Below are 26,910 nucleotides of genomic sequence, written 5' to 3' on the forward strand. Positions count from 1 at the left end.
TTATTATTTAGAACAAGTTGCTTGGCCTCTCTCAACCTTAATTTCCCCACCTGTATACTCAGAACTATGATTATGAAGATCAGATTTACAATAACGTATGTAAAGTATGATGCATACAAAGCATGCAATAAATATTAGCTGATATTAGTGGAGCCAGCTTTCTGTGGACTTTAGTTTGCTCATTTGTAAAATGAGAGGGTTGGACTTCATATTTGCATCGCTATTTTTATAAATGTATTTAAAATTTAATAGCTTTTCATGATTAAATTAAAATGATTGCTGTATACCTTAAAGGTCACCTAAGCTACCTAATTTTACAAATGAAGAAACTGAGGCCCAGAGGCTTTGCTTCCCAAGGTCACAAAGCTAGGTAGTAGCAGAGACAAGTGAAACAGAGATTTTTTTTAAGGTATTTTAAAGAGATTATACTATTTTCCTTTTATAATGAATTGAACTATCAACACATTATTAGATCTGCATTGTTTACGTGAAATTATATTTGGTACTTGTAGTGAGGGAACAACACAAGAAGCAGTATGCAAATTAACGTAAAACATGGCTCATGCCTTGCAGGACTTTACAATCCTTTCTTACATTGCTGAAGTTACCTTCAGATATAACTTACTGTTTTACTGAGGCTGCAAATTTTAATTCCTGACTTGATCGTTTGAGGGTGAATATGATATTGTTTGTATTTTGCCTCTGCTAAAAAGGAGAATTTACTGGGAAAATTTGGATTTTACTACAAATGTTTTCATGAGAATGCATAGTGCTTGAATGTACTACTTTTATACGTAGTAGATGGCCTAACTTCAGAAGAAAATCAAAGTAAAAATAGCTAGAATACTTTTTTGAAAATTTAAGCTTTGGAGATTAAATGTTATTTTCTTTTTCATCTTAGGGCACAGTCAGTGGTGTGCTGCTAGTTACACCAAATAATATAATGTTTGATCCACATAAAACTGACCCCTTGGTTCAAGAGAATGGCTGTGAGGAATATGGCATCATGTGTCCAATGGAAGAGGTGATGTCAGCTGCAATGTACAAAGAAATTTTGGATAGCAAAATAAAGGAATCCTTACCCATGTAAGAGTGGTATTTATACTCTTTGCAATTTTATTGCATCTAGATAGTTGACCCTGGTCTAATACTCTTAGTATTTTTATTAGTTTTTATTATAGCTGTTTTTCATTTTATCAATAATGAAACAAAGGTATATGTAGTATTGAAAAGTTTATTCTTAGTTGTGCCTAGAATAGTTAGGAATTGTTTCAGATTATATTTGTATATTTGGTCAGAGAACCAAATATTAAAAAGTAACCCATAATACTCATTTAAGGTAATGTTTACCAGCCCTTTTTATTCAAATATAGCATTCAGAATTTTTCATTATTTCTATGAGCAAATTAATGTAATATAAGTAATCAGGGGTAGCTTTCAAATTTTCTTTAGAGGAGCCTGAAGAGTCAGGTGTGTGATTTGGGGGAGGCCACATGAGCAAAGATCTGATACTGCCAAAGCCAGAGCAGCTTTGTTTTTAATTGATTGATTTATATGTTTGCATTTTTATCCCTCAGGAAAGTATAAAGTAGAGGGGAGAAGACCCACAAATTGCACAAATATAAAGAATTAATATACTTGGAATATACTGATCAGGGGATTTGTATGACTTAGATAACATAGGTGTGAGACTACAAGTCAGCACAGCCTTTGAAAGTAATGTGCTTGACCAAAGGAATGAGCAGAGAGAAAAAAGAGGAATAAGAAATAAAAAGAGAAGAACATACAAGATAGGTAGACAAAGGAAGGAAGAAGTAAAAAGGAGGAAAATTGGTATGTAATAGAATAGAACTCCTTCATTCCTTTGTACATTACTTTGTGTGCAGTTTAAAAACTGGCCTCACTTTAACTGATACTGAAATTTATATCACTGTATTAGCCCACAGGGATGATGATGGCTGTTTTAAAATTAACTCTGTGGGACAAAACTACTTACAAAGGAGAAGAGACGAGCAAATTATTTTTTTCTGAGGCAGCCTACATGAGTTATTAGGATACCTGTAGTAGAATAAAATCCCCCCTTCAAACAGTCTCCATTAAACCTTCCACCCAGTAGATATTATTTTAGCTTGGTAAACTCATCTTCAGAGGTGCAGATAATTCCTAGGATATCCTCTACTCTTAGTTATTTTTATAGATCATCATCCAAAGTCAGTTTCAGCAAGTAAGGATTATTGGGTTGAGTAGAGGGATGAGACAGAGGTGACAGAATGAAGAATTAGACTAAAAGAGAAACAATAAGATTATATATATGTATGTATGTATTGTCAGTCATTGGTGAGATTCACTTTATGTTGTCCTGCTTTTCCATTTGTATTATGATATTTTGCCAAATGATCTGTAACTATTCTACAAAGATGCTGTATGGCTTCTCTTGCAAATCACTGTTTTATCATTCAGGTCACCTGGAAAGACCATACATTTGATCCAAACATTTAAAAGAATTGCTCCAAAAATAAATATCTTTCAATCTTGCCTTATGAATTGATTGGAAAAAGTATTTAGCAATAAATCAGATAAATAAATCAAGTGGTTTTGCCATATCATGTATGGCAAAAAAGAAGTGTAAGATTTGATTGATTTTCTTCTGTCTTTTGTTGCTTTGGAAGCTGATTTCAAAGGTATTATTCTGGAACTATCTTGAACAATAGCAGCATCATTGACATAAATATATATTTAGTCTTTTGGCATGTTAACTCTGAAGGTTACAGCACTTACCTAAATATGTGTCCTGGGGCTGGCCCGGTGGTACATCGGTTAAGTTTGCATGCTCCACTTTGGTGGTCCGGGGTTCACCAATTCAGATCCCAGGCACAGACCTACACATTGCTCATCAAGCCACGCTGTGGCAGGCATCCCACGTATAATATAGAGGAAGATGGGCACAGATGTTAGCTCAGGACCAATCTTCCTCAGCAAAAAGAGGAGGCTTGGCAGTGGATCAGGGCTAATCCTCAAAATATCCTGTTAGGTTTGTCAACTTTGTTTCTTACCTAAGTGTCTTACTAAATGTACAAACATGGTTTCTCAAAATTTTTACCAAGTTCCAAGACTCTATATATGCAGTTTGAGTAGATCATCAGTAAATGACACTATTACATATTTAATAGCATTAATTAGATGCTTGTGTTTCTTAAGGTGAATCAGATGCAAAGGAGGTACAGATATGAATTGGACTTAAACTAATTAATACTTTTTTAAAAAATAAATTTTACCTATCCTAGTTATAAAAATTAGGCATACTCATAAAAAATTTTAAAAATACCAAAAAGTAGAATAAAGGAAAAGAGTTACCCAGCTTCATCATCCAGAGACAGCCAGTTTTTAGTGTGTCGACTTGCTTTCCAGTCTTTTCTATTCTCAAACTTGCGTATATGTTAATATATTTTTCACTAAGAACTCATGTAATTTCCATTTATCACAAACTACTTTTAACTATTGTTTTAAATTGCTGACTTTTATTTCATACTATATATGTTTGTACTACCTCCTTCTAGAACTTACTCTAACTTTTGAACGTTAGCACTTAAATATACAAAGGTCATTAAACTTGGAACTCTAGATGTAGTTATAAACCATTCAGCTATCTAATATCTAAACTGTTTAGCTGAACAAGTTTGCTTGGAATTATTATTAAGAGTTGATGCTGTTAGCCTAAAGAATTCCTCTAAGTACCTTTGCCTTAGTTCTATTCAGGTTGGTTTTCAGCTTTGTATTTACACCATATATTTTACTTTAATCTCTGTGTAAATGTAAATATGCACTGTGTGTATGTACACATGTGTGAATCAGTGTATATTCGCTTTAAGACATTTACAATTTTAATCAAAATTTTATCTAAGCTTATTTTCCATATTCCATTGGTGAATAAGTTTTGGTTTAGAATTATAGCTTCACCCAAAACTTTTACATCATCAACTTCTCTTCAGGTAGATTAATTCAGGAAATTTTACATTAATGTTTCCTATATCTTAAGCATTTGATGCAAAAGCTTGACTTAATTACTTGGTCTATATGAATAAATTAACTTTTTGATATGCTGCTAAGAGATTTATGCTCTATCCTTTTAAAAAAACCTTTTTAGTGATATTAATTCAGTGTTAAGTTTGTGGAAAATAAAATACTACAATTTAAAAAGTTTAATAACTTTTAATTTTGTTTACTGACAGAGAGATAGATCACTTATCAGGAAGGGACTTCTGCCATTTAAAGAAAATGACAAGAAGTAATACTGATGAAATAGACTCAAGAATCCGTGATGCAGGTAATGACAGTGCCAGCACTGCTCCTAGGAGCACTGAGGAGTCTCTTTCTGAAGATGTGTTCACAGAATCAGAACTCTCTCCTATACGAGAAGAGCTTGTCTCTTCAGATGAGCTGCGACAAGATAAATCATCTGGTGCGTCATCAGAATCTGTGCAAACTGTCAGTCAGAGTGGGGTGGAATGTTTGACAGTCATATCGGAGTCCACTAGTACAACTGATCGTTTAACATCTGATCCTGGACAGTCTGCAAATGAAGTTGGGACTCTTTCTCTTAAAACTGATTTAAATAATCTTGAAATGGCCACTAAGAAAGGAGATCAAGCTACAGATAATTTTCAAGAAATATCAGGTTCTAAAGAACAAACCACAAGTATAAAAGGTAATGCAGACCAAGATCTTAATGAGAACTCACTACACCAAGAAGAGGGTGAAAAAGGAAGTATGCCTTGTGGTGAAGCAACAGAATTTAAACAAAGGCAAACTGTCAGCAAAGGAAAACAAGAAAAGGAGCAAAATCAGGACTCAGAGACAGAGGTAGAAGAGCTACGGAAACTCTGGAAAACCCATACTATGCAACAAACTAAACAGCAAAGGGAAAATATTCAACAGGTGTCAGAAAAAGAAATTAAGCATAAAATAGCAACTGCAGATATCGAAGGTAAGTGTTGATTATATAAAGTTAATTCATCTTATTGCATATTGTCTCCCTCTTTCCTCACTGATTCTAAAAGCTCTTGTATCTTAGGGCACTCTGAAGGATAATCTGGTAGTGCTTGACTGATGTTTCTCTGGAGACAGGTATATGGTCTGTGAGTTCTACTGTCCACGGTGGATTGTACAAATAATGAGCAGCTTTTCCACCGTGTTTATATATTCCTGACCCACTGCATTCTATCTTTAAAAAATTTGTTTCTCGGCAGTGCACACAAGCACTGTAATATCTTTGATTTCTACATTTTCTCTTTTTAGTTCTTGGTATGTTACCGTATTAATATTTATTTTTTCATGGCATATAATATCCTAATTATTTGTTAAATAAATAATTATTTGTTATAATAAGTTAAAATCCTATCTTAAAAAAAGTGCAATTAGACATAAAAATCTATTTCTAAAATTCTTCCAAGTGTCCAGAAGTTCCATCGTTGTCTGATATATGTTTTCCTTTAAAAAGCAGCACTAAAGATAAAGTAAAATACCATTTTCTCTTTCAGTTTTGTTTTTTGGTACTATTTACTTATGAAAATTATAATAATAGTCCTTTATTTCTAAAATACAGTGCTTCTGCTTAGTACATTATGAATTAGATGGGGTGTAGCTCAGCTATCTTAGCTACATTTCTTATATTCTATTGGAACATTGATTCCAAATTAATCCAACTTACATATGAACATTTCTTTAATTTTTTAAATTCAGAATTATTTTATTAAAATATACTTAAAATTTGCCATTTGAACCATTTTAAGTGTAAAATTCAGTGGCGTTAAGTACATTCATGTTGTTATGCAACCATCACCATCATCCATTTCCAGAACTTTTTCAACTTCCCCAAGTGAAACTCTGTACCCATTAAACAATAACTCCCATTCTCCCCTCCCCCCAGCCCCTGGCAACCACCATTCTACTTTTTATCTCTAAGAATTTTTGCCTCTACTCTAGGCACCTCATACGAGTGGAATCACACAATATATGTCCTTTTCTGTGTGACTTATTTCCCCTTAGCATAATGCCTTCAAGTTTCATCTATGTTGTAGCAATGGTCAGAATTTCCTTCCTTTTTAAAGCTAAATAATATTCCCTTATACATATCACATTTTCTTTATCTGTTCATTCATTAATGGACATTTGGGTTGTTTATACCTTTTGGCTGTTGTGAATAATACTGCTCTGAACAGTGGTGTACAAATATCTTTTCCAGTCCCTTCTTTCAGTTTTTTGGGATATATGCCCAGAAGCGGATTTGCTAGCTCCTATGGTAATTCTGTTTAATTTTTTGAGGAACGACCAAACTTTTTCACAGTGGCCGTACCATTTTACATTCTCACCAGCAATGAACACAGGTTTGGTTCAGTTTTTAAAATATTGAATTTTCTTTGCATCATCTAATTTAGACATCCTGAAGACCAAAGGATTATACTCAATAGATGTTAAGGAATTTGTTTACTCAAAACAAGTTCTATAAAAGATTGAATATTTCTTCTTTTGTAATATTTTTTCTTTGTTCAGAGCTAGTGAATGTTCATTAACGAACATTTGTCAAACATAGGAGGTTTTTAGAAAATTTCTAAAGATTACTTGGAATTCATCACCTAGAGATAATTGTTGCTAACATTTGATATATTTATCTTTGATGCATATATGCATCTACATGCACATATATATACAATTTTGGTATTATTTGTACGTATATCTACATATGTATTTATTTTTTATAAAAAGTAGAGATTATATTTTGTGTAGTGTTGTATCCTGCATTTTTCACTTACCATTTTATGTCATCATCTTCCCCTGTCATTATACTTCTTTGAAAACATGGTTTTTAATGGCACTGTAAGTTAACCATTTACATATTGTTAAGACATTCAGTTGTTACTAACGATTCATATTGTTAAGATATTTCCTGTCTTTGATGTAAAGAATGCTGGCATGAATATGTTTATTTGATATCTTTGTATCTGATGGTTGCATTTTATTTCTAAATCTTTGTCAAAGATAAAATAAGGGGTTCTGTTTAACCAAATAATGTGGTAGATTACTTTCATTTTAGTAAGTTTATTGGGGTGTAGGGTTTGATGAGGGGGAGGTCCTATTATGACATAATGCTCAGAGGAGAAAAATTGGTAAATGTGTTTAGATAGGTATCTTCTTTTTTGGGGTGCAAGATGGGAGAATGAAAATTAGTTTTAAGTAACTTGAGAGTCTATAATAGGGAAATATTCAAAGTTTTTGGTATTTAGTGACTAATATAAAAACCATTTAATAAATATAAAACTGTGGAATATAATTGTGGGAAGAATGGTAAAAGTTCACTCTTTTAACCAGATGCAAATATTGGGGCTCAGATAAATTATGTGCCTTGAACAATATTACACAGAAAAAAAGCCATGACTAGTATCCAGATTTCCTGACTATAGCTACGTACTTCTTCCTCCACAATATGCCACCTTCGTAAGCTAATTAATGCCCAGATTCCTGAATTCAACCTATTGTCAGACCCTCAATATACCTTATATCAGCATGTCTGGTTGGAAGAGTTAGAGATAATTCAGCCTTAATAAACTGTCCAGGTGGCTGAATCTAGCATACTGTTAATTGTTTTATCATACCTTCATATGTATGTAAAAGTTTCAGAAACTTTGTAATTATTACACATTTTTGTAACAACCATATTAAGGTAAACCTTTAAAAATTTTACAGACTTATTTAGATGTTAATCCCAGAAGGCTGAAAAAGAATATATAGAGAATTATATATATATATATATATATATATATATATATAATTACTTTGGCATGGTTGTTACAAAAAAATCTAACAAAAGAATTCCTGAAGCTTTCACATTTTTTCCTCATATCCTTGGATGTAATTTAATTTCATACCTTGGTTGTTAGTTCATTAGTCTTGCTGTACCTGTCACTCTACCTTTGATGGAAAAAATACAAGTTACTTAAGAAAATTGACTTACATGAGTATCAGTAAATTGAAGTTATATCTGTAGTTATTTGTCCGAAGTTTGGAGGTAAACATTACTTAATCTATGTTATTTAAGCATGGTGTTACAGAATTGAAGAAACACTTTGTGTCTTAATTCTAGGTTCTGCACTTTTGAAAGAAAAGAGAAGGCATCGGTTACATAAGTTCCTATGTCTCAGAGTTGGAAAACCAATGAGGAAAACATTTGTATCTCAAGCAAGTGCAACAATGCAACAGTATGCACAGAGGGATAAGAAACATGAATACTGGTTTGCTGTGCCACAAGAAAGGTAAAAAAACAAACAACAACAAAAACTTGAAAATATTATTGAGATTCCTTGAATTAAAATTATTTTGTATATCACACCACCAGTGGCAAAGTACTTTTGAAATATATAGTTTATGATTAAAACCTGACATCAAATCTATTCAAAATCACTTAGCTCCTATTTTATACTCTTTAATTTACCCCATTTTTAATTTTATTCACCTTTGTGGTTTAATGCAAAAAATATGAATGTGTAACTAGTTTCAGTAGTAAAGAAACTTACTTAACAAGTCTCAGAGCAAGAAGGTTCATTAAAATATTAACTGGTATGGCCCCTACTTCAAGGCACGTAATGATGTATACTTCCTTTTTTAAAATTTCCTCAAGTACTTATTGAATGCCTATATACATAACACTAAATTAGCTGCTAAAAGGATGTGGTCTTCAAACTACTTTTTATACCCCCTACACAGTAAAGTTTTTCATCATAAGTTGAAGCAATTGTACAGGATGTTTGCCATCACTGTATTGTAAATATTGACTTTTTAAGTTAAAGCTGTTACACTGATCTTTTCAATATATCCGGTAGAATCTAAACAGCATAAAAATTTACCCTCTACCGTTATCCCTTTCAAAACTACTTCAATGTGCTCTTCTATAATAGTTAGAATTTGTATCGTTACTTTTCCTCTTTGAACTTATACCATTACACCTCCTCATAGAATCTTATTATAAGGTCCTATATTTTTATTCCCTATTCTATTTCCCTGCAGCAAATTGCACTTATATATCTGTGTATATTATTACTATTACATTTATTTTAAAATTTTTAGTGCTATTTTTTGAAAATTTTGTCAAAATAGTAAAGGGTGGTCTAAGGTTTACCCTACTTGCAAGCTAAGAAGTCTGCCTCAGTTTGATGCGTGCTGGCAAAAAACACAAGAGTAACAACAATAGCAGTAGTCAGAGTAGCAGCATCTTCATGAGTTCTTTGAGCCTCATTTCCCATAGTGTGATGTGAAGAAGGCCAGGTGACAGCTGCACATGCCATGAGTTATATTACAGAAGAAGAACCATAAGTTTAGGAAACCTAAACTTTTTATAATGTACAGTAAGCGTGGTTACCCTTTGCTCCAGAAGGATACTACTTCAACCTTCTATGACTATGCTGTATTTCCTGTGCTAACATACTTAAAAGATAGTGCTGAACAAAGTACTCAAGACATGCAGAAATCCAAGAGGAAATTGTCTGTTAACAACTACATTATTCCAAATGTTACTTAAATCCAGAAGAAAATTTTATTTTACTATTACAATTATTATTAATACACAGTTGATCAAAGTAACATAAATTATTACACATAAAAAATATAATATCATAGGAAATGACTTAATAAAATAGATGGGGCTTTCCTTCAGTTAGTTTATATCCCTTGATGAATATTGTTTATTGAAATCATGAGATAGGATTCAGCCTCTCCATTTTTTGTTTTTTTAATAAGTACTGAGAAGTTTTGTTCACAGAAAAATATGAGACTGAAAAGAGTTTTATGAGAATGTGACTCCATTCTTTAAACATGTTTTTATTTATATTCCAAAAAATACTTAATCATCTTTTATTAAAATTATTTTTAGTAGTCATCAGTGAACAACTCCTTTAAAAACTTCTTTAATTTTGTGGAAATCAATGAATTAGAAACCACCTGATATGCAAAAGGATTTATTAACCAGCCTTTAGAATCGTTTCCTTGTCTCAATGCCAACTTTGGGCAGCCTGAAAGTTTTTATAATTTAAGTTATGTACCATTGTAAAATTTTGCATGGGTGAGGCTATGCCCCTTTTTTTAATAAAGTAGAAAAAGTGCTATAGTGAAGGCAGAGAACAGGAAATCTGTAAGATACCTTGACCACACTGTTCTCAGGCAGATTAGTATGAGTGAAGAGTAACGTATGGGAGTAGAAGATAAAGAAATCGATTCCCTTAGGAGTATCTTAAGTGTCCGTGTACCTCATGGAAAGTCTTTATATACTGCTCTGAAGACTGCTGCTTTCAGGGATATAATGATGAAATTCTTCTTCCTCCCTTTCCCATCCAAATATGCAGTACAATGTGTGCATTCAACAAAATGTGATTAGAGTAATCTAAAAATACGGTATGATTTGCATAATTCACAAATAACTGAAAGGCACAGAGCCAGATATTGACTTGCCAGTGATATTGAGATGACAATGAAAAATTTAACTTATTATATCTTAGTTAAAACTAACAAAGATTTAGTTTTTCTCATTTCTGTTGGCTTTATTTTAATTTTTACATGGAATTTTCCATTTTAACGTCATTGCACCTTGGCTAATGTTCATTAAAAATTCGTTTTATTAAGATTTTGAACTTTATTGTATACATGTAATTTATGAACATTGCTGTTTTGGTAGAGGCAAATTGTCTAAAAGATGAAACTTAACACCCTTTTAATATGTTAGCTGGCACATAAGAAACAACACTTTAAAAAAAAATCATTAAATTAGAAACATAACTTCCAGAACTGTTGTTACTGAGTGGTGTATGTTAGTTGAGACTTTTGTACTCAATTTTTTAAAGTCAACGAAACATAGATATTTGAAATATGTATTTGACCCTCGAATGTTTTTACCAGGGATTTAATTATCTTTTTATAACAACAAACTTTACTGTAGTAAACAAAATTGAAAAGAGAACAAGAGATTTAAAAGATTAGATCATCTATCCCTGAATCAATAATACACTGTGTGTTCCTGGTATCATTTAAAAGTTAAACACGTTAAATTTCTGTTAACTTGGAAAAATTCTATATAGTGTTCAGGTTTCAAAATAGGCAATTAGTAAATTGTTTACTTGTATTTTAGATAATTAGAACATTTTGGGAATGAGGTCAAAATTGTGGGTTCAGTTTCCCTTCCCATCATTAGTTTCTTTAAAGAGAAAAAAACATTACCATGGATAGCATGTGAACTAGTGAAAAGCATGCTAAGGAAAATCGTAATAGTTTTCTCAGAACAACTTGACAGAACACAGCCAAATAAATTTTTTTAAGTTAATGTCTTTCTGGTAGTGGGCTTTGTTATCTTTTTAAATAGAGCATAATGTGTATTTTATGTACATTTTAAGTTTTCAAGTTTTGTCAAGATACTTAGCAAATATAATTTTGTAATTCTTGCTAACAGCACAGAATACTAGGTCTATTATTAATAGTCACTTGTTCTAACAGGACAGACCACTTATATGCCTTCTTCATTCAGTGGAGTCCAGAAATATATGCAGAAGATACTGGTGAATACACCAGAGAACCTGGATTTATAGTAGTAAAAAAGATTGAAGAATCTGAAACAAATGAGGATTCTACTAATGAAGCAGCAGCAAGAGAATGGGAGGTAAGGAGAAAAATGTGAAGATTTCATTCATCTTTTCACTTTGTGTGAATGTGTAGCTTTATGATAGAACAGGCAAAGTACGAGTGATCTTTGTACAAAAGAGTAATGTTTTTAAAGGTTCACTGTCCATATATATATGTGTGTGTGTTTTATTGAATAAATCTGGTTAGTAACTTTAGTTTATTACTATTTGTCATTTTCCTTTTTCTTTAAAATACTAGAGAAGCAACTTGTCAGCAATAAAATGACTTTTGACTGCATTTTTGAATAATATTAATTGCTGTTATACTAATTTTCATTCGACTTTTTTTCAGATATGATTCATTTTAATATCTCCTGTATAGAGGAGGTTCAGCAGTTATTTAACATGTTCATAGAAATGAGCACTTATTTCTAAGTCCATATGCAAGCGTTATCTTGACATGAATTTAGCAATAATATAAGGGAAATAAGCCGATACTAATTTTACAAAGTACTAAGAATTTTCTGTTCTCAAATGTACTGAACTTGTCCAAATGGCCAAATTAACACTGGTTGACTTTTTATAACCTCTTTTAGATACATCCTTTAATATTGCATATCCTGTTATACATCTTTGTTTTGTGGGATTGATAGTGTGACAGTATCTGGTTTTTCTGTTGTTGCAGTTGCCTGAATTAATTTCTTCTTGATGCATTAGAAAATATAGAGCAGATGCTAAAATGTGATAATAAATGGAATCAACTTTTGTTATCCATTTGGTGTTAATGTTCGTGGTTGTTTATGTGATTTTAATTTATTGTGCATGTGCTTAACATGTATAGTGATTGAAGGTATACGTGGCATGTCTTTTGTTTAAAATGCAAACCTAATTTTGAGTGTGTCTAAGTCCACTCTGTGTCGTGTTTACACATCAGTTTCTACTGTAAGTCCAATATAACGGAGGGAAAGAGGTAAACATGTATTGAGCATTTATTTGGGACTTTTAGTACTTAAACTAACATCATTAATCTTCATGCTGCCAGCTTTATTTGCAATAACCCCGAATTGGAAACAACCTGAATGCCCATCGTCAGAAGAGTGGATAAATAAATTTTGGAATATTCATAAAATTCCAAGTAACATGGTAATAAAAAACAGACCTACTGGTACAGGCAACAGCATGAATGAGTCTCACAGATAATATGTTTAGTAAAAGAAGCCAAACTAGACATAAAAGAGTGTATGCTGTAGAATTTCATTTCCATGAAGCTCAGAAGGGCAAAACTAATCAAAAGTCCATCAGACTACCTGTTTCTGGGGGTTGAGGAGTTGGTTGGCTAGGGGCAGGAGGGAACTTTATTGAGTCCTGGAGGTGTTATATATTTTTTTCTGGGTGATTGTTACACTGGTGTTGTCATATGTAAAATAATCCCTATGTTTTTAAAATTAACTTTTGGAAGCTTTTAAAATAACCCAGGTGACCAAAGATGTGTACCAGTATTAAGGTAGCAACAGTTGAAGATACCGTGGAAGGAGATGAAATAAAGTTTTTTAAAATGTCATTATCTAGCTAATACAGGATTTAGTGACAACTAGGTAATGGTGACATTTCTAACTTGAGTGGCAAGGTGAATGGCAATATATTCAATCAAGTAAGGGAATTGGGAGTTTTCTCTCTATTGGGGTTAGAGCACTTAACTTTGGAAATAATAGACTATTATTATTGATTATTTAACTAGTGACTATTTTGATTCAGAGGAACTGCCTCAATTCTTGTGGAGGACTCTGCAGGTTATAATTTCTAAAGAAAAAAATGTTTCCTCACCTGTTTTCAACCAGAATTGATTCAGATGAAAAGAAAATGGAAGAGAATTCTAATTCTAGAAACTTTTTGCTGCATTGTCTAGAAATTGTGCTGCACTGTCCAATATGGTAGCCATGCCACATGTGGTGAGTACTTGAAGTGTGGCTAGTGCAACTAAGGAACTGAATTTTTAATTTTATTTAATTTTAATTAATTTAAATTTAAAAGCTGATACTTGATTCAGTAATTGGATAACTTAAATATGCTTGGAACAACTTGGATATATGAATCTTTTTCAACTATAAATTTCATGAAATGTAAATATGATCTTAAATCTAAATACAAGTAAGATCAGGTATTTCCTATGAAAATTTAGTGTCTGAATTGAGATGTGCTATAGTGTAAAATAGACTGATTTCTATAGATACAGCAGCCACTAGCCTCGTGTAGCTGTTGAGCACTTGGGATGTGGCTAGTCCAAATTAAGATATTCTGTAAATATAAATATACACTGGATTTTAAAAATTTAGAGTTGATGGGGCCAGCCCTGTGGTCGAGTGGTTAAGTTCACACCCTCCACTTCGGCGGCCCAGGGTTTCGCTGATTCGGATCCTGGGCACGGACATGGCACCATTCATCAAGCCGTGCTGAGACGGCATCCCACATGCCACAACTAGAAGGACCCACAACTAAAAATATGCAACTATGTTCCAGGGGGCTTTGGGGAGAAAAAGGAAAAAATAAAATCTTTAAAAATTTAGAGTTGAGAAAATATAAAATATCACTAATTTTATATCAGTTATGTTGAATTGATAACATTTTGGACATATTAGGTAAAATAAAATATATTAAAGTTTAACTTTTTTTTTCTTTTTTAATATGGCTACTAGAAAATTTATGATTGCATATGTCCTGCATTGTATTTCTCTTATACAGTGCTAGTCTAGTGTCTTATGGTTACTAAGTGCCTAAAAAGTATTTTTTTCATCCAAAGTCCATTGTTTACTGTAGGGCTCACTCTGGGTGTTGTACTTTCAATGAGTTTGAACAAATAAATGTATAATGACATAAAAAATATTATAAAAGTTAAAATAGTGTTTTAAGAAAGGAATTTGGCTAGAGGACTTATATAAAATAAGAGTACTTTAAAATGTGTAGTGATATTTTGGGGGTTTTTTCCCACCTACCAGGGGAGAAGAGGTGACTTCAAATTTAGGATGAATTTATTATGGCAACCAACTTGAGCATCAGTCTGTTTGAGTAAAACTATCTGCTCTACTCACTTTTACTCTGCTTCAGTGGAGATCTTGATTATCCCGACTGTTATTTAGGCAGAAATATATTGCTGACTAGAGATTGATACATTAGGGAAACTTCTGCATACGGTAAACTTACCTTCACTTCCACTGCTCTTCTATTTGCCTCCTGTCCCTCTCCCTATGGAAGTGCCATGAGGGCAGGGTTTTGTCAGTTTCATACACTACTATGTGCTCAGCATTAAGAATGATGCAGGCATATAATTTATTCTCAATAAATATTTATTAGAGTAATGAATAAATTTGGGCATAGATTAATATAGGATATAAAACTTCTACTCATCTTTCAAAATTGGTCCATATCATAAAATAAGTTATGTCAGTTGTAGTAAATATTTTGTCATAAATAATATATATAATTTTGTATATTATATAATATATAATATATAAAGTCCATAGACTCTGGAAGTTGGAATTAACTGACAGTCCAGCCTCTCTCATTTTACACTCTTCTTGGTTCTGCTTTAGCATATTCAGTGATAAGGAGTTTATTACCTCAAGGAGCAATACTTTACATTTTAGGACAATTCTGTTAGAAAGTTTTTTCTTACAATGAATTTAAAGAAACATACCTTTGTAAGTTTAACCCATTTGTCTTTGTTCTTCCTCCCAGTACACATGAATAACAACAAAATTTTCTATATCCTCTGATAAGCTGGAAATATTTATCTTTCTTTTAAATCTTCTTCAGGATTATTTTCTCTGGTACTTCCACTGTTTACTCTTTTAACTCTTTCTAGATCCTGCAGTATCCCCATCATTACCTTAAAATGTTTCAAAACATTTATAATTATGGCACCCCAAATTACTGAAATGTGGACTTGAGATAGCAAGAAAAATTCTGTGATATTTAAAATAATTTCAGTTCCAAAATATGCAAATTGAAAGTCAATCCTATTGAAGATAATTAGAAAAGACTGGAATTTAACAATGAGAAATGGTGAGAAAAAGAAGGGAGAACGGAGAGATTTATATTTATATTAGAGATTTTTATATGATATATTTATATTGGAGATTTGTACAGTAAATTCCAGAGAGAGATGAGAGCAGCAGAAACCTATGTTTACTAAGAAAGAGAAAAGTTAGCTACATTTTAAGGTGATCAGGAGTAAGAGCCTGGATGATACATCAGAACTAAAATTGCTGAATATTGGGAGAAAGAATCAGGAATACTATGCATATAACTCAAGATGTGTGAGAGCTTGATATTCTTTAATATATGCACTTTATTGTTTTAGTTTAGTCAATATAAATATAGTTAACATAAAACATCAGCTTGCTTCAACCTTGTTTTTTTTTTTTTTCTTCCAACCTTGTTCTTTTAGCCATATCTTAAGTTTCTTAATTATGAGTTCTGCTAGTGAGAGTTTAATAATCTTACCTTGCATCTGACAAGGTACTGCTTATTGTAAAGTCTTTTCATCTGGTTATCTGCCAGTATCCAATGACAGGAAGTCAGTAGAGCATGTATAGTGAGGATGATATTTGATATGGGGGCTTTGCAATTTTGTGAAAAATGTTATTTTTTGGTTTTTGATGGGGGTTGTTTGTATGGATATTTGCTGAAAAGGGAAATGCCCTAATACATTTCAACAAAGTGTCAGAAAGGTCCTGAGGTAAAGGTGGGGTAAGAGGCCTGTTGACACCTACTGTTTCCTGATGATAGTGCTTTGATTTGGTAAATATACAAAAATAGATCTTAATAATATAATGAATTTGCATATATCAATCACCAGTTTTATCAACTTATTTCATCTATAATCCCTTCTTTTCCTCAGTTGTTCACATTTCTTCAAATGTCATAAAAATGTGTAAAATACATGTAATGTGAATGTATTTTTACAGTTTGTTATTTGAATCAGGATCCAGCTAAGGTCCAAGTGTTTCAGTTAGTTAAAATGTCTCTTAAATCTCTGTAAATGAAGGTTCTCCCTCTGTTTCTTTGCTTTTCTTTTTTCCCTTGTAATTAGATTTTAAGAAATCAAATTTTTCTTGTAGGATTGCATCCTCACAGTGTTAACATGTTCTTCTGCCTTGAATTTCTGATAAATTAATAGTTACATCTAGAGCAACCCATTTAATTATAGACTATCATCTTTATTTTACAGATAATTTCTCTAAACTTGTTTCTTATTTGGCTAAAATCCCCATAGTAGTAAATCATAGTGGTTAGTATGCAGTTTAGAGCCTATACTCTTTCCACCACACCAAATTCTCAACCTTGGCAGAACCTTTGAATCATCAAGGAGAACTTTCAAAAGTCTTATTGTTCACAGTTATCTCAGACCAATTAAATCAGAATCACTGGGGTGGGACCTAGTTATCAGTATTCTTGAAAGTTCTTCAGGCAGTTGCATTGCACAGTAGAGGTGGAAAAACCACTATACTATCCTATGCCACCACTTCTGGTGTTGCATTAAATGTATACAATGCTAAGACTATGAAAGATTCTTTCACACAATATTGATCATAATATAGTTTAATTTTCAAGTTTGTCATGCAAGTTACATTGTATAAAATGTTTTTCAAAATATTCCGTTTATTTTTGGTGTTAAATCTGCACACCAAAAACATAAATTTGGTTCACCATGGAGAAGTTTTCTTTAATCACTTTGTGCCTTGATTTTTAAAAACATCTTTTGTTATCAATAGCAGGCATGCTGATAGAATTACTTCAGGCTTAACTCCCTTACATACCAAAGGACTCCTATCATGTTGTGTGCTCAGAGGCACTACCAGGAGAGGGAAATCAAGAAACATACCAGGCTAGAAGTCATTGATCTGCACCTCTTGAACTTGTCCATCAAATGCCCTTTAAAGTTTGATGTACTTGACAAGTACCCAGGAGTCCAATGGTATGGTCTAAAGCAGTGGCCACCACAATAAGCCTGAAATATTTTTGAAGCCTGTGTGAAGATTCATGTGAATTTTGCATTGATCTTCTTAATTTATCTGAAGTAATATGAAAAGAATTTTTTAAATTCCTTATCATTAAGTAAAAATGATGCTATGGGAATACAAGTCAGTTTTATTCTGTCACCAGATACCATGGAACATTAATGCACCCCTTGGACTCTATCACCCTCAACCCCAAGTACCACCTTCAAGGAACTCTCTACTAGAATCCTGAAAGTTTTAGGTTTCAAGGTGTCACATGTGTTAAGTGTGCCAATCTCACCCCTTAATGACACCGGCCTCAAAAGTGGAGCTTTTTAAGCTAAAATTGGTTGTTGTCTCACTTCCTTTGAGTTGATTTTCACGCCTTTTGGGATAAGAACTGGCGGAAAAAGTTTTCCATTTTTTTCTCTAGAGTTACTCTTATACCACTTGTAGTTCAGTGTCTCTCATACCCCAGACTTACTAATTAAAACACCTAGTGCTCCTAGGATGATAAAAACAACTAAGAAATTGACTTCGTTAAATTAGCTTTAATTAATTTATTTAGAAGTTCACCTCTCAAGTTTAATCTTGTTCATTAAATTTAAAAATATGTTTACTGAGGTTATATGTCAATTATTATATGGCGTTTTAACATTTTTCATTGTAAAAGTAATAACTGGTGTTAGAAGAAAATTGCTTTGGTTTACTCCATACTTCTCACCCTTGCAGAAGTATTGATAGAAGCATGTTGCATTTGATTTCTGGTTTCTGAGCTGATGTTCATTTTCAGGTGCTTGACATTACTCACATTTTCCCAAACAAACAAACAAAGCTTAGGTTATTCATTTAAGTGTAAGTGTAAATGTAAATATGATGACAGCTTAATACTAAACCTGTGCAAACATTTTATAATTACTCACAATATTTTAGAATCCTCTTTCTGGCTTAGATAATTTTTAAATCATTTATAGAATCTTCCCATTTTGACATTAATTTCTAGTGTTCTTCATTTTAATTATATCAATTTAAAATATTTACCCTAATCTTAGCATTTTAGGCATAAAATTTATCATATTATATCCTTACTGGATTTGATTTTCCACTAGTATGTGATGATCATCATGTGCAGTCAGTCCTGTTTTCTTAATTGTCATCAATTAAGTAGATTTATTACCTTGGTTGTCTTTAGGTTTCTCAGAGAAGATTTTTCTGACAATTTGGTATTGCTGCAACTTCTAAAAGGCAGCAGTACCAGCATCATTAACCAAACCAATTGTGTGGTTAATACTTTATTTCTTAAGCTGCCAGATAATGAGTATTCTGGTGTTCATTTTATTAAACATATGTTTTTTTATTTTTAATTAAAGCACAAGTAATGCCAAAATTAAAATTGAGTCAATATATAAAACAAAAACATTCCTGCTCTCTTCTCAGCCTAGCCAGCAAAATTTATACAGAATTGATTTCATTCAAAAGGATGTCTTATATCTAAGTCACTAAATAGAGGTCACCTTTTTAGATAAAGACAATTAAAGAAAAATATACTTTCTTTTTAAATTGATCCAATCACATAGTATTACAAATCATAACTCCAGAAGAAATTCAATAAATTTGAAAAAGGTAAAAATCAAAAGCATTAAAAACAATTAGAATTTATGAGTTAATGCAAGTTGTCTTATATAATATTTCTATATCGAGTATTGTTTAAACCACTTTATTGAGGTATGATTGACATACAAAAAGCTGTGCATATTTACTGTATAAAACTTGATGAGGTCAGAAACAAATATACATCTATGAAACCGTCACCACAATCTATGCCATAAACATATCCATCATCTTCAAAAGTTTCTTCTCACCCTCTTTATTATTATTATTTTGTAATAAGAACACAACATAAGATCTACCCTCTTAGCAAATTTTCAAGTATAAAATACAGTATTATTATAGGCACTGTACTGTAGACTAGATCTCTGGTTCTAGAATCATGCCTAATACAATCTGTTTTGACTACTAATAATGTTAACTTAGGATGTTACATACCTCAGGGAAGTTTTGAACCAATACTTTGCTACCCTGTTAACGTTTTTCCTCAGTTCCTAACCAGAAGTTTTAGGCTATAAAATTTCCATTAAAAATCTAAAATGTTATTTAATATGCATTGCAAGAAGAGATGGAGAGGATGAATGACAGACTTGTTTATGATTTTAAATATTAAAAATTACTTCTAAACTGTTACTTTAAATATTGGGTAGCATAGATTATATATTATTGGTTCTAGTAGACCATTCCCAACTCAGAGGAAATCAGCTATGAGGTAATTCAATATGGGATTCTACTTTCTTGAATCCCAATAAAGAAAGTAGAGGAGAAAAGATTATTAAGTTGAATATCTGAATTATGAGAACAGATTATGTTCAACCTTTAAACTGGTTATGTTTTTAAAAGTGCTTCATTTTATAGTCATTTTACACTAATGATAAATTGACATCTGCTTCAAGCTCTGCAATGTCTAGACAAATTTAAATGATCTAGCATTATGTTTTCTAAACACTATGAAAAAAAGAAAGGGCAGGAAGGAGATTTACTGAGCTCATTTTATGTCTGCTCGATAGCATGTTTTTTAATTAGGAAGCATTTGGCTTCAAGAAACAGAAAACCACACTCAAAATAGCTTAAACCAGTTGCTTTTCTTTTTTTTTTTAATTCAAGTATAATCAACATACTTAGTTTCAGATGTGCAACATAATGATTTGGTATTTATATGTTGTGAAATGATCACAATAAATCTAGTTAACATTAGTCACCATATATAGTTAAGAAAATTTTTTTTCCTGTAATGAGGACTTTTAAGGTTACTCTCTTAGCAACTTTCAAATATGTAATACAATTTCTAAACGGTAGTCACCATGCTATACATTACATGCCCAGGACTTATTGTATAACTGGAATTTTTTTTGCCTTTTGCCTACCCACAACCTCCTGCTTCTGGCAATCACCACCCTGTTCTCTGTATCTGTGAGCTTGGTTTTGTTGCTGCCGTTTTTGTTTTAAAGTCCACATGAAAGTGAGATCATATGGTATTTGTCTTTCTCTGTCTGACTTATTTCACTTAGCATAATGCCCTCAAGATCTATCTATGTTGTTGTAAAAGGCAAGATTTCATTCCTTTTAATGGTTGAATAGTATTCCATTGTGTGTATTTGAGTATGTATGTATGTATACACACCCCACATCTTGTTTAGCATTCATCTGTTGCAGGACACTTAGGTTGTTTCCTTATCTTAGCTATTGTAAATAATGCTGCAGTGAACATAGGGATGCGCATATCTTTTGGAATTGGTGTTTTTCTTTTCTTTGGATAAACACCCAGAACTGGAATTGCTGGATCATATCGTAGTTCTATTTTGAAGTTTTATGAGGAATCTCCATACTGTTTTCCATAGTGGCTGCACCAATTTACATTCTCATCAATATTGCACGAGGATTCCTTTTATCCACATCTTTGCCAACACTTGTTATTTCTTGTCTTTTTGATAATAGCCATTCTAACAAGTGTGAGGTGATATCTCATTGTGGTTTAGTTGTTTTTCAAAGTATGGTCCTCAAAATGTCAGCAGCAGCAGCATCTTGGAATTTGTTAAAAGTGCACATTCTCATGCCCCATTTCAGTCAGCTTAGTCAGGAACTGGTTTTGGAGCCTAGCATTCTGTTTTAACAAACGCTCCAGGTGATTCTGATGCACGCTAAAATTTGAGAGCCACTGGTTTACATCTGTAAAGATCCATCCTGTCCAGGCATGGAGCCAGCCTTCTCAGGACGCTTGGCTGAAAAGATACCTAAGCAAACTCAAAGCTGTATTAGGAAGAAGGTATGGGGATGGATGTTGAGTAGACAACCAACAGAATAGGCTATCCTGTGCTTGGTGTGTGTGTGTTTTAAAAAATCTCATTTAAACTGCATTTTGGTACACATGAAATATTTTTAATTTTAGGAAATCTGGCTGGAAGTAATGATAGGTTTTTAAAATGGCACCCCAATACCACCAAGTTATGTAATGTTGGTGTGTGTAGGGGAAGTGCAATGACTGGGGGAAGAGTGACCACAGTACACTATATAATAGGACTTTGTGTATACTAAGGCTGGCATGGAAATGGTTATAGTGTGCCTATGAGGGACTTTGGGAGACAGATCTTAGGGTAAGTGTGATGGCACTGGTTGAGGAGATGAGGCAGGTGGCTGGTATGTATGGGAGGGAGGATGTTCAGTGTGGGGTGTGCTATGTCCTGTACATGTACATGCTGGAATGTGGAGGTGTGGGTGTGGTACAGTGTTGTGAGTACTAGAAAGGTGGGGAATGTGTGTGTGAAGGGTAGCATTGTGTGTACACAGTTTTACGTGTACACAAAATAAGGTAAAGGGATAGGAGCAGGTTTAGCTTAAGATGGAAGAAATATTCAGGTGTACTGTTATGGCATTGGTATTGTAGTTAAAATTGAGCTGTAGATAATTTTAGTTTCTAGCTGTAATAATATTTAATCTTAAAAATTCACTTCTTTGGTTATATGCAGCATACCACTGGTTAGTGAAGTACACGTAAGCATAGTAAATATAAGTACCTTTTTAAGAAACTAGATTCTAGGAAATGCAGTTTAAAAATGTACTGTGTAACAGGCAAAGGAATTTTCAGATCACTTTGAATATTTCTTTAGGATTTATTTGTAGTAAATTGGCTTTGTTTTTACATAGTCTTTCTATAAGATTTGAGGATGAAGGGTCTTCAAAAGATGTCTTATTGCTTAAAAAATGCTCACATAAAAGATGAAATTTTATAGGATGCTTAGATGAAAATAACAGAATTTATGACTGTATGAGCAAACAACAAAATGTTAATTGAAATCATTTGTGTACTTTGGGAGGGACTCTGGAAACTGTACTAATTACTTTTTTATGACTAAGATATTTTTAGTATATTTCTTAGTAAATTGGTGTTTGTAAATAAATGCTCTGTGTCTTTAAACTTTTGAGCCCTTTCTTTGCACATTTGGGTACAGTGCAACCAAACTTAAACATGGGAAACCCTCTCTTCCCTCCCCAGCTTTACAGTCTCCACTCAGGACTATCTTTGCAATGGATACTACTTAGTGATTAGCTCTCTGTCTTGTCAATCAAATCTTTGTCTCTAGCAAACTGTTTTGTCACTGTAGTAGGGCTCTTGTGCTGGAAATTTATCTGTGACAGAGGAAGAATGCTTTTTAAAACAGTTCTTACGAGATTTGATGTAACTTAATTTGCCCTGGAAAGGAAATGTCTCGTCTCTGGTATGGGAAAAAAGGGAGAAGACATCAACCAATTAATCATAAATATACTCTGGTAAATCTTAGTCAGTGATTTCAATATCTGTATTTACTAGTCTTTTTATGGTGACATTATGCAAAATTATACAATTTCTGAAAGTTTAAACATAGAGAATATTTATAGAATACAAAATTGTATGATTACAGAAAAGTACTTTTAAATTATTTCTGCTAATCCTAAATATCTTCAAAAAAGGAAATGAATAAGGGACTGTAATTTTGTTTTGTAAAAATGTTTTGGTTTTCCTATTCTACATCAACAGGAAGTTACCAAATCTTTATTGCTGCCTTCATTTTTTATTTCAGCTTAACTTTGTAGGAAATATTCAGAATCTTTTTCTTGCTTAAAAATAAATTAAGTAGATCAATGAGTAAATTAACTTTAATTTTTATTGACTGCATCCCAAACTAGAGACATTTATAATAGTGTGTATTAAGACTATTTTAGCAATCTGAGAAGAGGCTTTTTTAAGCTTCCAAAAAATTTCAAGTAGTGGTACCTAATACAAAACTTTAAAGATGTTCTAGTAAATAAAAATCTTAGCCAACTTAGTATTTTAAGAATCTTAGTTATTTTTCAGTATAAATGTGTGCATTATTTGTTAAAAAATGTATTGCCACTTGTTCTTTCTGTGATATTTCAGGATTATATCTTGCCTTATGAATATTAATTTTATTTTTACTTTGACTGTAGGTGATTTAAATAAGGCTAGATATATACTTAGAACCAGGAGTGACTTTGGAAGATGCCTCTAAACATCTTGCCACCCCTAAGTGTTAAGCGTGTAAAAATATGAAAATGATTTCAATTGATATTATTTTTAATTGGGGCTTGAGAGTACTTTGTTACATCTTTTTATACAAGTTGAATAATTTCAAGTTTTTCTTTATGTGATACAGCAGCACACAGGAGTTTAGGCATCTGAAATGATTGAATTTGTTAAAATTGTCATCAGATTTATCAGAATAGCCAGTTAACGTAGGTTTTTCTTTTTAAACCAAGAACAGTGAAGCTATTTATGTATTTTTTGATTTACACTTCAAATAAACGTTGATCATTAGTTTGCTAAGACTTTAATACAGTTTAATTTATTACAAATACAGACAAAATAAATTGTGAACGTTTTGAGCTTTATAGGTCATTATAATGCGCATCACACACTTAACAACACTCACCATTTCCTATTCAGCCTTATAGGAAGCTGTTAGGTGACTTTGTCAGATGTAAAAGCATACTTCTCACTGGTCTTCAGCTCTGCCCATGTATATAGTTTATATATATATCAGTTCATTTAACCTTCATAATAACCTTGCGGAGTCAGTAGTCTTACTCCCAATTTTAAAGATGAGGAAACAGGTATGGAAACTAAGCTGTCTTGGAGCACAGAGACAGCTTAATCCCAGGCCTTTCTTTACCTCACCAGGATGCCTTTAAAGAGTTTTCCAAAATAGTACAATACAGTATGATGTGTTTTGATGTGAAGACAAGCTCAGGGCCCAGTTTTCTAGCTGTTTTCCTTGCGTTAGAGCAGATATCATAGGAGCTGTAGAGCAGGAGAAAGGCTTAGGAAACTAAGGATAGCAGTTCTTTTACTCATTTTGTAGATTGAGATTCCCGATAAGATTTTGCCTCAAAAGGGGCTCTTCTGCTTTAAAAGTGAAAACAGAAAATGATTCCTCTAAGAGAATAGCAAATATTTTAGAACAAATAAAATTTCTCATATTTGGACTTTGTATTTTGTAGCTTTTTACAGTTCTTCATATCTTTACTCAACTGCTTAGTAGAATGATATCAATAGACCTGAGTGATGAACTGTCTTAGAACTAGTACTAATATGGCCATATATTTATGTAAACCAGGACAATTTTCTAAATGCTCATGTATGTAGTATCATATTTGACCTTACAGTAATCCTGTGTGTTAACCAGAGATAGATTATTTTCATTTTATAAGATAAATTAATTTAAGGCTCAAAGACATTAACTAATAACTAATAGGTAGAATACACTCCAAAATACATGGAATGAAGTTAAAAATTTACCAGTAAGCTTCAGTGAGAACCATATTCATCAAGTGTGCTGAACTTTTATTTTTTCTTTATGTTTTTAAGCCTGTTTTAGAGTTTATTCTGACAAACAATATAAACTTTAATCTCTAATCATTTACTTGAAGCTGTTTATGTATTTGATATACCCGTATACTATATCCTGAATTTTAGTGTCTGTCAATAAATTGTAATTTTCTTGAAAGTTATAAGCCTATTTTATAATAAGGATTTAGGCTTAATCAGATTAAAATGAGAAATCATTAAATAGCAGCATTGTTTTATCTCCACCAATACTTCACCAATTTAGTCACCTTTTTTTTTAATTTAGACCATCATATATGACAAGATGGATTTTTTTTTTGGTATTTTAGGCTTCCATGTGTGAAAACAGGAGAAAAGCTCCTATGATGAATTATTTACATCTGTGCAAGAATTAGCTCACAGGTTGAATTTTAAGAACTAATTTAAATATAAAAATCTTTCCAGTGATCTCAGCTCAAGATAATAATTATAATAATCATAAAAATAATTACTTATACTGTGTACTTCTTATTACACTGTGTATTATTCTAAACACTTAACGTGAGTTATTTTATTTAATCCTCAGGCTGTGAAATATTGCTACTGTTATCTCCATTTTACAAAACGGAGACATTTAGAATTCATACTGCAATCAGTAAGGGTCAGAGCTGTGGTTTGAATCCAGGCATTCTGGCTCTGGCTGTGCCCTTAGATTCTTTGGTATACTTATTCTCAAAATCTTCAGAATATAACTGTGAGAAGAGAATTAACATTTATTTTGTACATTTAACGCATCAGTATCTATTTTGTATATGTCTTACACATATTATCATAAATTCCTCATAGAGTGCTTAAAGTATGATTATTATTTCCCTTTGAAAGACCAGAATGGAGAGATTAAAGCTGGTTTCTCAAGTTCACAAAACTAATAAAAAGCAGAATTGGAATTATGACAGAGGTCTAAACCCAAACCCAGTATTCTTTCTGCTATACTGTTTGCCTACCTATAGTATATATTCACAGGAAGTTTATTACCTAGTGTTTATGTATGCCTTATTGTATGTAAAACATCTTCTGCTTTCCAGTCACAGCATAATTTGAAAGAGGGCATATACACATATATTCAATGTAGATTTTTTTTTATTTATTTGACCTAGTAGTTGAAAAAAGTGCATTTATTACATATGCAGGTTATGAGGCATAATAATAAAATGAATATCTATGATCGCACTACCTGACTTAAGAACTAGAACGTTACCAAGGCAGTTGCCTCAGCCTGTGTGTTCTTTCTCTGTCGTATCTCATGTCTCCCCCAAATTGGTAACCACTTCCCTGAATTTTGTGTTTATCATTTCTCTGCTTTTTTTTTAATTGATAGATTTTATTTCTTAGAGTAATTTTAGGTTTACAGAAAAATTTAAAGTACAGAGAGTTCCCATATACCCCCTTTGCCCCTGAACACAGTACCCCTATTATTCACATCTTGTATTATAGTTATTCACATCTTGTGTTACATTTTGTGAACTAATATATTATTATCACCCAAAGTCCATAGTTTAACATTAGGGTTTATTCTTTGTGTTGTACATTCTGTGGAATGACTTGTGTATACTACTACAGGATGATACACTATTGTTTCACTGCCCTAAAAATTCCCCGTGTTCAGTCTGTTCATCCCTCCTTCCCTCCACCTGAACACCCAGTAATCACTGATCTTTTTACTGTTTCTATAGTTTTGCCTTTTCACAGTATCATATAGTTGGAATCATACACTATGTAGCCCTTTCAGATTGACTTGTTTCACTTAGTAAGATGCATTTAATTTTCCTCC

The 26,910-nt window shown here is 32.4% G+C and overlaps 1 protein-coding gene across 15 annotated transcripts in view; it reads left to right on the top strand.

Annotated features, from left to right (window-relative positions):
• OXR1 (oxidation resistance 1) overlaps positions 1-26,910 on the top strand; it is a 458,899-nt gene that overhangs the window by 413,830 nt on the left and 18,159 nt on the right. For 13 of the 15 annotated variants that reach the window (XM_014855255.3, XM_014855256.3, XM_070481471.1 and 10 more), the window contains 4 exons: positions 902-1,086; positions 4,230-4,984; positions 8,138-8,306; positions 11,530-11,692. In XM_014855255.3, coding sequence (XP_014710741.1) covers positions 902-1,086; positions 4,230-4,984; positions 8,138-8,306; positions 11,530-11,692 — 1,272 coding nt within the window. Of the gene's footprint in view, positions 1-901; positions 1,087-4,229; positions 4,985-8,137; positions 8,307-11,529; positions 11,693-22,836; positions 23,027-26,910 lie in introns of those variants that run through there. The other 2 variants (XM_014855260.3, XM_014855261.3) reach the window with 2 other exon arrangements.

This window comes from Equus asinus, chromosome 12 (assembly GCF_041296235.1).
Source record: "Equus asinus isolate D_3611 breed Donkey chromosome 12, EquAss-T2T_v2, whole genome shotgun sequence".
NCBI classification, from domain to species: Eukaryota; Metazoa; Chordata; class Mammalia; order Perissodactyla; family Equidae; genus Equus; species Equus asinus.